The sequence below is a fragment of the Myxine glutinosa genome, chromosome 3 (genome assembly GCF_964187855.1).
Source record: "Myxine glutinosa chromosome 3, kmMyxGlut1.1, whole genome shotgun sequence".
NCBI lineage: Eukaryota > Metazoa > Chordata > Myxini > Myxiniformes > Myxinidae > Myxine > Myxine glutinosa.
The window spans coordinates 188,536,111-188,548,549 of NC_136263.1; the positions used below are offsets into that span (position 1 = coordinate 188,536,111).

At 42.7% G+C, this 12,439-nt stretch overlaps 1 protein-coding gene across 1 annotated transcript in view; it reads right to left on the minus strand.

Moving 5' to 3' along the window:
- The window catches only part of TGFBR3 (transforming growth factor beta receptor 3), a 119,430-nt gene that overhangs the window by 75,167 nt on the left and 31,824 nt on the right, over positions 1-12,439 (minus strand). The window contains exon 3 of the mRNA XM_068109652.2: positions 132-295. Coding sequence (XP_067965753.2) covers positions 132-295 — 164 coding nt within the window. The remainder of the gene's footprint in view (positions 1-131; positions 296-12,439) is intronic.

Below are 12,439 nucleotides of genomic sequence, written 5' to 3' on the forward strand. Positions count from 1 at the left end.
CGCCTTTTATATTGTACATGTTATAAGCTGGCCTTCCCAATTGTAACTGTGTGAGAATAAAACAACCCAGAGAACGTTTCACAAGAGCCTTGGGCCTGGTCATCATCATGATTGTTCTTTTTCCATCTCACCTGACCCTTGGGCGTGTTCACCACACTCAGAACGAAAGAAGAGTCTCTCGTATTGTGTGGAGCATGCGTCGTCGTGCACCCTGTTGGCAGCACAGGTGTGTCCATGAAAACATTCACAGGATAGGACGAGCTCACAGGGGCAGACGTACAGTATTGGAGAGAATCTGAAACGGGGGTTGGGGTTCAGACATAAAACATTCCTGATGAGAAAAATACATTGATATTACGGGTCGGCCTGCTTTGCCTTCCATTTGAGCTATGACCTCACAATGCCGCTGCGATCCCAGCTTTTAATCCCTATGGGAGCAGCAAGAAGGGTCATGTTAATATCCTCTTTGGGAAATATAGATTGCAGTAGATCTAGGCCCAGACCCGTTAGTCTGTGGGGTACGTGATAAGCATAGAATGCCTCAAGTATGTCGGGATTCCTCCAGACTTCTTTCAGTTTAGTGTTAAACAGCAGTAGCGACTGTTTAAAAAGGTAATCATACGTGTTTGTGGTTTACTAGGGCATGCCCGTACTATATCTATATCTAAAATTATATCCCCCCCCCTCTATTTACATGAAATGGTTTGGTCCAAAGCGAACGGCTTGCGAGTGGTGACAATCCCCCCCCTCTATTTACATGCAATGGTTTGGTCCAAAGCGAACGGCTTCCGGAGTTTGGTAAAGAAATCGCCATCGCGTGCACAAACGCGCAGGAAAGCGAATGAATCGCAAATTCGTTTTTATTAGTTGTAAAACATAGTTTAACGCCAACATAGTTTGCAAACGTGAAATAAATGAATACGCTCTCAAATGTGCCATCCGAGGCAGAGTGTGCCCGCCACGTTCGGCACACGCGATCGTTCGCTGCTCTCTGATTGGTTGAATCGTTTTTTGGACATAGCTCGGTAAGTAATTGTCCGATTAATATGAAACCTTGAAAAGGCACATCCTCGGGTCCCCAGCAATATACCTGGCAAGTTAAAAGTATATCGGACCCGTGGTTGTCGAGAAACAGCGGTCACAGACAAACGTACAGATGTACAGACAGACAGACAGAGATTACTGGAATTATAGATAGATAATGTTTTTTTTATTATCTCGGTAGTGGGCTCCACTAAATGCCACGATAAGATATTTATACACGTTAACACGGCGTTTGTCAAAGGAGGAAAAACTGCTTGGGGAGGTGGGGTATTATTAGTATCAATATTGTTTTATAATAACGTCATTATGTTTTTATCATTATTGTTGTTATTACCTTCGCCACCAAAGGTGGATGGAGGTTATGTTTTCAGCCCTGTCTGTTTGTCCGTTTGTCTGTTTGTTTGGGAACAAAATATCTCAAAAAGTTGCCGACGGATTCGGACGAGATTTGGCAGAGATGTAGCCGATGTGACAAGGACGAAATGATTAGATTAGGGTGAAGATCCGGATTCAGATCCGGGTACTAGAGTTTTTAAGTGATTCTTCACCATTGGGAGAAAGAGCCAAAAACGATACATCGCAGGATATCTCAAAAAGTTGTGGACGGATTTGGACGAAACTTGGTGGACCGGTTGGGTGTCTGACAAGGACGATTCGATTCGATTTTGGTGAAGATATGCATATGGATTCGGATACGAGAATTATTTAATTTCAAAGTGCTTCTTCACCATTGAGAGATAGGGCCAAAAACTATACATAGCAGGATATCTCAAAAAGTTATGGATGGATTTGGCCGAAGCATGGTGGACCGGTTGGGTGCCTGTCAAGAACGATTTGATTCGATTTTTGGTGAAGATCTGAATTTTGGTTGGGATAGGAGAGTTATTTAATTTTTCTTCGGTGATTATTCACCATTGGGAGATAGGGTCAAAAACGATACAAAGTGGGATATCTCTACAAGTTATGGATGGATTTGGACGAAACTTGTTGAACAGGTTGTGTGTGTGACAAGGAAGAATCGATTAAAATTTGGTGAAGACCCGGATCCAGCTAGTATAATTTTTTACGTGATTCCTCACCATTGAGTGATATGGCCAACCAGGCGGAGGTATTCTCTCTACTGAGTGCCGTTCTCGTTACTTTTGTTATTAGAAGTGGCCTTGGAAAAACGCCATGATTAGCTATCTTAACATGGATATACACCTCAACACAGATTTCGCTCAAGGCGGAACACCCCCTTGGGGAGGGGAGCAAATTAATTCGCTACAACCTTCATTGTGTGGCCCCTAATCATCCTTTTAAGTTTGGTTGAGATTGGATAAGTAACGACCGAATGTGTCACGGTCAAAAAACAGACAGACTTCGTATGATGATATTGTGTTGAATTGTCCATGAGCTACTGACATTCTTGTAATAAATTACAAATCTAAATTAATGCTGATGTCCTCCACATGTAAGATGTAAAAGCTTCCGCATAAGCATTACACACTGTTAATATAAATAGATAAATAAATAAATAATAGGCCTCTATTTAAGATTTTGTTTGACCCATTGAGTACTCACCCTGATTTGTTACCTTTTAGAACTGAAGGAATATATTTATTGAAATTCTGATGCAATTAGACTTTATTTTACTAATTTCCCAAAGTATCAAATTCCATTATAAATATCAGGATGATATCCGTGTAAGCGTGATGTGTCTCCTTGCAAGGGGTGGAGCTATGCTAATTAGATAGGGCATAAGGATAAATTCCCAGTGTGTAAATGCCACTGTGATTTTTCCCTTTGTTCTTATAAAACATTTACTTGGCCAGCCATGCACTCGGCATGTAATTACAAACAACATAATCACCGACGGTACCCAGGCACTACTACCTCGCCCAGCCGAATCTTCTCGATGGGCGTCAAGAATGGCCGGGAGGCCATGCTCCGAAGAATGATTGGTTGAGGAACGATGGGGCAATGCGACGGCACTGCACGATTGGTTAGAGTGTGACGTCAAGGAAAGGAGGGGAGAGTGCGTTTCCCCCCCCCACCCCCCCTCTTTCTCTCTCTCTCTCTTGGTCCGGGCTCTTGGTACGAGCGGTCGCACCCTGTCTCTCTCTGTCCTGGTTTCGTGGAAGGTGGATGCATCCCTCTCTCCCTCTCTCCCTCTCTCTCTCCCTGTGTTCTCGATGGAGGCGGCTGCGCGCGCAGCGGTCACGCTTTTATTCTCTCTCTCGCTTGTTCTTGCTGGGAAAAAGGATGGGGGTGATTCATGACGTATGCGCCTGAGAAGTATTGGAGCTTTGTGGAGCGTGGAATGGTCGGAGCCTGAGAGAGAAGGACGTTTTGCCGCCGCTTAGCGGCTCGTTGTGCTTGGTTGGCGACTCGGCGCCATCTTGTTCGTGCCAGTATTGGAGCTTTGTGGAGCGTGAAACGGTCGGAGGCTGAGAGAGAAGGACGTTTTGCCACCGCTTCGTGGCTCGTTGTGCTCACTTGGCGACTCGGCGCCATCTTGTTCACGCCGATGCACGGTCGTTTTGCCTACCGACCAGAGCCATTCAACCACCCCAAACATCTTCATTGAACTCAAAGCTGAGTATCGGCAAACTCACACAACCTTTTCTTTATTTCATTTATTTCTCCCTGTGTCGTGTAATTGTGTCTGATTGGGGTAGCCCAAATTAGGAATTAGATTTTACCTTTCCTTTCATTTTTGTTATCCTGGCATTATTTTCATTAAATTCATTATTTGTTGCATTTTCAATCCACTGTGTTCTGTCTTGTTGATCCGTGGTGGGTTCGAGGATGCCCCATGAACTCTGTACAGCTACCCTCCACCCCTGCGCATGCTAAAGTGATAACACCGCCAGCAATTCGGCTTAGATGCCTCAGAGTTAAAGCTCAGTCGGCCATCCACCACCCAGGGGTCTTAACCCCGGGGACACAACAATATATATATATATATATATATATATATATATATATATATATATATATATATATATATATATATATATATACAGTCAAGTGAAAAAGTAAGTACACCCCATGTAAAGTTTTGACTTTTTCAACATATTTCAACATACAGCTATTTGATCTTCATTTCAACAATATTGATAGATAAAGGTGATATAATATAACAAATATCATGAAACATTTACATTTTGTAGTCCATTGTATAATTAAAATAAACATAAATGCAAATTTCGCATGTGGAAAAAGTAAGTACACCCCTACATTTAACACTACTTCAAATACCTAAAATTAGAATCAGGTGCACCAGCTCAGGTGCAAATGATTAGAACATGGTTAGAGAGGATCTTGGAGGAACCTGTCTTATTTAAACCTCAGACATTTAGTTTGGTTTGCTCTTTGTTGTTGAAGTGTGCGGCATCACCATGCCTAGATCAAAAGAGCTCTCTGAGGCCTTCAGAAAGAAGGTTGTAGATGCCTACGAGTCTGGGAAGGGATTTAAAAAGATCCCCAAACAATTTGAAATCAATCATTCGACTGTCCGGAAGATCATCTACAAGTGGAGAAGATTCCAAACAACTGCCAACTTGTTCAGGCCAGGCCGCCCCAGCAAGTTCAGCCCGAGAGCAGACCGCAAGATGCTGAAAGAAGTCTCTAAGAACCCCAGAATGTCATCACGGGACCTACAGGTAGCTCTTGCCACTGTTGATGTCAGAGTGCACGAGTCTACCATTAGAAAGAAGCTGCACAAATTTGATCTACATGGGAGGTGTGCCAGGAGGAAACCTTTGCTGTCCAAAAAGAACATCAGGGCAAGACTAAAGTTTGCCAATGGACATTGAGGCAAAGACCAGCACTTCTGGAACAATGTGCTCTGGACAGATGAGTCAAAGGTCGAGGTATTTGGCCACAGTACCAGAAGACATGTTTGGCGAAACCCAAAGACAGCATTTGACCCCAAGAACCTCATACCAACTGTAAAGCATGGTGGTGGAAATATTATGGTTTGGGGCAGCTTTGCTGCATCAGGGCCTGGGCAGCTCACCATCATAGAATCCACTATGAATTCTTCATTGTACCAGAGGGTGCTTGAGGATAATGTGAGGCCATCTGTCGGAAAGTTGAAGCTCAACCGAAGGTGGACCTTGCAACATGACAATGACCCTAAACATACCAGTAAATCCACCAAGGAATGGCTGAAAAGAAAGAAATGGAGGGTTCTGGAATGGCCAAGTCAAAACCCGGATCTAAATCCCATCGAGAAGTTGTGGGGGGATTTGAAACGAGCTGTGCATGCAAGAAACCCCTCAAACATCGCACAGCTGAAAGAGTTCTGCATGGAGGAGTGGGCAAAAATTTATCCCAGTCGATGTCAGAGACTGGTAGACAGTTATAAGAAACGCCTACTTAAGGTTGTTTCTGCCAATGGGGGAAATACCACCTATTAGAGCCAAGGGTGTACTTACTTTTTCCACATGCGAAATTTACATTTATGTTTATTTAAGTTATACAATGGACTACAAAATGTAAATGTTTCATGATATTTGTTATATTATATCACCTTTGTCTATCAATATTGTTGAAATGAAGATCAAATAGCTGTATGTTGAAATATGTTGAAAAAGTCAAAACTTTACATGGGGTGTACTTACTTTTTCACGTGAGTGTATATATATATATATGTGTGTGTGTGTACAGTCACGTGAAAAAGTAAGTTGTTCAGGTATTCTTTCGTTGGTATTCGTTGGTATTCAAAATTCAAAATCGTTGGTATTCTTTCAAATGCTCAGAGAAGGACGGTCAGATCATTCATATTTTCTTTCTTTGACGTTTCGTTCTCCACAATGTAAAACAAGGACATGTACAGTACATGCAAACATAGGCACAGGAGGCTGATTAGTCTATGATGCATGTACCTTATTCATAGGCAACACTCCCACCTGCAACAGGTACCTTCAGATTATCCACATGCTCAGAGTCACATGGTAAACTAGAACGGGCACTCGGTAGAGCGCATACCTTCGCCGCAGCTACTGTTCTGTACTTGGCATGGGAGTGTAGGGAACAGAACAACAAAAATACGATTTTGACCTTTTCGTGACCTTGACCTTGACCTTTGACCCGATTGCTCCCAAAATCTAATCAAATGTGTCCCGTATAATAACCAATCATCCCACCAAATTTCATGCAATTCGGTTGAATACTTTTTGAGTTATGCGAATAACATACACACACACACACAGACATACAAATAAATACACAGCGATCAAAACATAACCTTCCGCTTTTGCGAAGGTAATGAGTTCCAGAAGCTTCTATCTGATTGCACATACTAACGCAATCCTTTGCTGCAAGCTTATGAGAATGTTACATGATTAAAGGCTGTGGTACACTTTTGTTTCTTTTCCATTTTAAAACAGAAACTAGAGCAATGCGACTGCGTCGCCAATATGCCTCCGCGTAGTCCCTGCCCGTGACAACGGGTAGATGTTCTCGATGACTGTACAGAAATAAACAAGTTTGATTGAAATCCCTTCAGCTGTTCTCAAGTATCACATTTTTACCAGACATGACAGGTTTCATCTCGATTGGTGAAGCGGTTTCAGATCATGTTTTTTTTAAAAATCGGATTTCAAGCTAACATGGCTGCTAAACTACGTGACATATGACATCAAATATGTACCCTCTGCATATGTATGGATAGTGGGTCACGTTTGTGACGTTTCGTGTTGATCAGATAAGGTTCGTTTTTCTATCCAAGATGGCTGCCAAAGCACGTGACCTACGAAATCATCATTATCAAAATATATGCAGCAATGGTGTCAGATGACATTTGCAAAGTTTCGTATCGATAGGGAAAGAGGTTTCTGAGATATAATTATTTAATATTTTCCTTCAATCCAATATGGCTGCCACACCATGTGACTGATGACGTTTTCGTGATCAACTTTTAATCGCCATGCATAGTCGATGACACATGTAAAGTTTCGAGTTGATTGCTTCAGTGGTTTCAAAGATTTTTACATGTTTTTTTCAAGGTTTTTGGTCAAATACAATATGGCTGCCAAACCATGTGACCTATGATGTCATAAATTTAATATTTCAATACAAATGGGTCACATATCTTGTGCATGCAACTGCAGATTTTTAGGATAAGGCATTCAATTAGAACATTTATGGCTGGTATACCACTTCACCGATGATGTCATCATTATCATGCTTTTGTTCCCATTGGGAATACTTGACAATGCACCAAGTTTCACATTTTTCCATTTGGCGGTTTCCGAGAAATAATTTTGTAATTATTTGTGTTTAATCCAAGATGGCGGCCATACCACGTGACCTATGTCGTCACAATTGTCAAAAAAAACATTCTGCATGGGTGTCACTCGTACCCTGAAAGTTTCGGCTGAATCGGACATGTGGTTGCTGAGAAAAACGAGGTGTAGTCCATACGGACGGACGGACAACCCGAAAACTGGTATTAGTTGGGGGATGTTAAAGATCTGACGGTGTCCTTTGCTAGGAGGAGGCGAGCCATCGTCGACACCATAAAAAACAGGTACAAAAAGTTTTAATTAAAACAAAAGCCGCGTCGATGTTACACAATGCCTAGATGCAGCTGTGCCTATAACGTCGATGTTATAGGCACAGGACATTCCTATTGATTCGATTACTTGATGTTATTTTTGTGCAAAGTGAAAATATATCTCGGCAATTTCCCGTGTGTGGCGACGAATTTTTAATATATCTCGGCATTTTCCCGTCTGTTATTTCAGGCGGTGTATGACTGACCATGCCGTGATTGTAAAAAAATATATCTTGGCAATTTCCCGTGTGTGCCGACACGTGAACGAAGCTATGCTCCTCTCTCCACATTATTGTGACGACGTATAAATTAAATATTTCATCGTGACGATTGTCGTCAAATGGACGAATTTTTTTATATATCTCTGCATTTTCCCATCTGTTATTTCGGGCGGTGTATGACACCATGCCGCGATTTAAACAAAATATATGTCAATGGACTTGAAGTTACAGGCCTTTGAGAATTCATTTCGTTCTATAAAGGGCAACTTTCATCGGATTTTCTTCCCGTTTTTTTTCAACCGAGTCTAAAACTATGTTAGCGACTGTGAAAAATGAAATGATATATCGAATTTGATTTGAAATAAAACTGTATGAGAGAGGAAGACACCACGGGCCTACAAAACAGGCCTCAAAGCTATGCGAGTTAATAAAATGGTGGATATTTGTTTATATGAAGCCTCTCCCACAATGGGTGGAGCTATGGTTCCCAGAATGGGTGGAGCTTTGAGGTTTTGTCTTCTCTGCAAGAACAAGAAGAACAAGAAGAAGAAGAACAAGAAGAACAACAACAACAGCAGAGGGCACTCTATGAGCAGCGGCTGCGACGCGGCTAATTAGAAAATTCCTGCTCCAACCTACAGAGAGCCATCAGCGGCACAGCCACACCCCCAGCCAATGATACTACCCTGCATCGTTGTGCAAAGAAGAAGAAGAAGAAGACCGTGCCACCACCTTCCTGAGACGGTTCACAGCACCCTTTACTCGAGAGCTTCAAACAAGTGGTGCACCACTATCTGACGTCATTACCCAGCCCTACTGCCCCCATGAACCCCACCTAACCGACCCTCTTACTTGCAGATGGCTGTGTTTCCTTTCGTATCCTCTCTCCTATTTTCCTGGTTGTTGTGTCAGCTGTTGCGCCACTGTCAGTCCATTGCCCTTTGAGTTCGGTCATCACGCTCTTCCATGATCCGAGACTTAGTATACAAAAAAATAATAATAATAATAAACATCCAACTAGCAAGCAGAAAACGAATTTCGTTTCAAATTTAAAATTGATTCATACTTAGAATAATACAGTAGTGCTGCTTTCAGTTTCAGGCATTCCGTGAGTTTGCTGCTGGGTGCCAGGGTCGCCTGTTCCTGGCGGTTTGCCCATTGACTACTTGGACAGTTAACAATGTGACCCGACCCCACGATGTCATTTAGCGAATAGGAGCCAACACCAGCGCAGGAAGATGTCAAAGAACAAGCCGCAGACACCACGGGCCCAATATTAGGTTGTCCTGTCTTGTCTTTATCGACTTTGTTTTGACATTCCAATGTTGTTGGCTCTTTGCCGTCACGTGGAGAAAAATGCGAGCCTCAGGGAGCACACCCTGGATAACCCTTATCAGCTCGCACCATCCCTCAACGGGACTCCTCGCATGGTTATTCGCCATTGCACCTGATCTTGATGGAAGAATGAAATTGTTTTCAACATAATATTTGAAACGTGCTTTCAGTGTATGGCTGAATATATATATATATATATATATATATATAAAATATATATATAAAATAGATGCATAAAATATATATATAAAATAGATGCATAAAATAGATATATATAAAATAGATATATATAAAATAGATAAATATAAAATAGATAAATATAAAATATATATATAAAATAGATGCATAAAATATATATATAAAATAGATGCATAAAATATATATATATAAAATAGATATATATAAAATAGATATATATAAAATAGATAAATATAAAATATATATATAAAATAGATGCATAAAATATATATATAAAATAGATGCATAAAATATATATATATAAAATATATATATATATATAAAATAGATACATAAAAAAAAAAAAAAAAAAAAAAAAAAAAAAAATATATATATATATATATATATATATATATATAATGGTATCTGTAATCTGGTTCTCCAACCTAATGAGCGGACAACATGACGTCATCGCCATGCACGTCCGCCTTGCCTGCAAAGTTCCAGAGGAACCATCTAGCAGTGCGTCATTACGGATTATAAATACAGATACTGTCACAAGTGCATGCAAAACTCACAGTTACCGACCTGGTTTCGCCCTTGTTGGGGCTTCATCAGGGCAACGCAGTGAGGCTTTCCTGTGGTCGGTAACTGTGAGTTTTGCATGCACATGATTTACCATCTACCTTTGAAGACAAGATGAGTGAGGTGGACCATCTTCAAAATGTGTTAAGGACAAATGGCTGTTAAGGTCTGATTTCAATTGTCACCATGCCAGTTGGCTGGGTGTGGGTACCTCTCTCACCAGCCATGGCTCTTCAGCAAAGGACTTCTGTGACTCACTGGGACTGACACAATCTGTCAATTTCCCGACCCGGATCTCAGTCAACGGAGCATCTTCTCTTCTGGACTTGGTTATGACTAACTTCCCTGAAAATGTCTGCTGCTCTTCTTCTGCTCCAATCGGCTCATCTGATCATGTGCTTGTTAAAGTGGACATGTCTCAGACGATTATCAGAGAGCCTCCTCAGCGTCGACGAGTCTGGCATTTCACTCAGGTCAACTGGCACGGTCTTCAAGCAGCCCTCAATCATCTGGACTGGTCTCCCATCTCTACCGCCTCTGACATCAACTCATCCTGGGAATTCTTCCAAAGTAAATTGCTCTCTCTCATGCACAGATTTATCCCATCTCGTCTTCAGTTGTCATACCCTTCCTCCCTTCCATGGTACACGGAATCTTGTGGTGAGGCTATTGCCCAGAAACAACTTGCTTTCGTCTCCTGGAAAGCAAATCCAACGGAAGGAAATCTCATTTCCTTTCACAAAGCCCGAAACAAGTGTGTGTCCACCCTCAGGAGAGCCAGGAAACAATATCTCTCCGTTCTCAGGACCCAACTCTCTTATCTGTCTCCCTCTTCCAAATCCTGGTGGCGCCTGGTCAAATCTGTTTCTGGTGTTTGTTCCCCCTCCATCCCCTCCCTCACCCAAAAGGGCCACACGGCTGACTCCGCACGTGAAAAAGCTGAATGCCTCAACTCTGTGTTTGCCTCTAAATCTTGTGTCCCAAACCCATCCCTCTCTGTACCCACCGTACCCAGTCGTACCCAGCTACTCCTGGACTCTGTGTCCTTTCCTCCTGACAAGGTGGAAAAGATTCTGTCAACCCTCGACTCTGATTCTGCAACTGGACTTGACGGCATCAGCCCACGGGTCCTAAAATCCTGTTCTTCCGCTCTTTCACTCCCTCTCTCTGTTCTCTTCACCCTCTCTTTTGCTCAAGGTCATCTGCCATCTGCTTGGAAATCTGCCAACATCACCGCTTTGCACAAAAAGGTGCAAAAACAGATCCCAGCAACTACAGACCAATCAGCCTTCTCCCAATTATCAGCAAAGTCATGGAATCCATCATTGCTTCAGATATGAAATCTTTCCTCTTCTCCAATGGCTTGATCTCTGATCATCAATTTGGTTTCAGACCTGGTCACTCTACTCTGGACATGCTGCTTCTGCTTTCTCAACAATGGATGGAGGTCCTCAATGCCAAACAGGAAATTAGAGCTGTCTCCCTTGACATATCACATGCCTTCGATACGGTCTGGCACCCCGCTCTGCTCACCAAACTCTCCTCTTTTGGTATCCATGGAAATTTCCACGCATGGCTGGCGGACTTCCTCTCTAGTCGTAGTCAACGTGTGGCCCTGAATGGGTTTCTCTCATCTCCTCTTCCTGTTCAGGCTGGAGTTCCCAAAGGCAGTGTTCTGGGCCCTGTGCTTTTTCTGGTCTTCGTCAATGATCTCTCTGACTCTCTTGAAAATCCTCTCTATCTCTTTGCTGATGACTCTACTCTCTGTTGCTCCATTCTTCATCCCTCAGATCGGCAGTCTGCAGCCTCCTCACTCTCTGCAGACCTGGACAAAATCACAGACTGGGCAAACAAGTGGAACATGTCTTTCAATCCTGACAAATCTCACACTCTTACGATGTCTCTCCGAAAAGACCGACTGGACAACCCTCCCATCCACTTTCTGAATAATCCTCTCCAAGAAGTTCTGTCACTCAAGCTTTTGGGTCTCACTATCTGCCATGATCTTTCCTGGGAAAACCACATTTCAAATCTGGCCTCCAAAGCCAGTCGCCGACTGGGCATCCTCCGTCGTGCAAAGTCCTTCCTTGGCACACCTGAGCTCCTCACCACATACAAGGCTTTCATCCACAGCTCAATGGAATACTGTTCTCCCCTCTGGGCTGGTGCTCCTGCCTCACACCTAGCTCGTCTTCACGCTGTTGAAACCAAAGCATTCAGAATCATTGGAATCTCCCACGATGAAGCTAACTCCAAGGGCCTTTCACTCACTTACCGCAGGCAGGTTGGTGGTCTTTCCGTCTTCTCCCGACTCCTCTCTGGCCTTGCCCCCCCCAGCTCTCTCTGGGCTCTGTCCCGCAAATATTCCTACATGTCGCACAAGATCTGCCTGCAACCCTCTTATGGTTAAACTGCCAAAATCAAGACTCTCTGCTCACCTTCACTCCTTCATTCCTCTTTTCTCCGCCTCTGGAACAAACTCCCTCACTCTCTTCAATCCCACTCCACCCTCCAGGTCTTTAAAATAGCT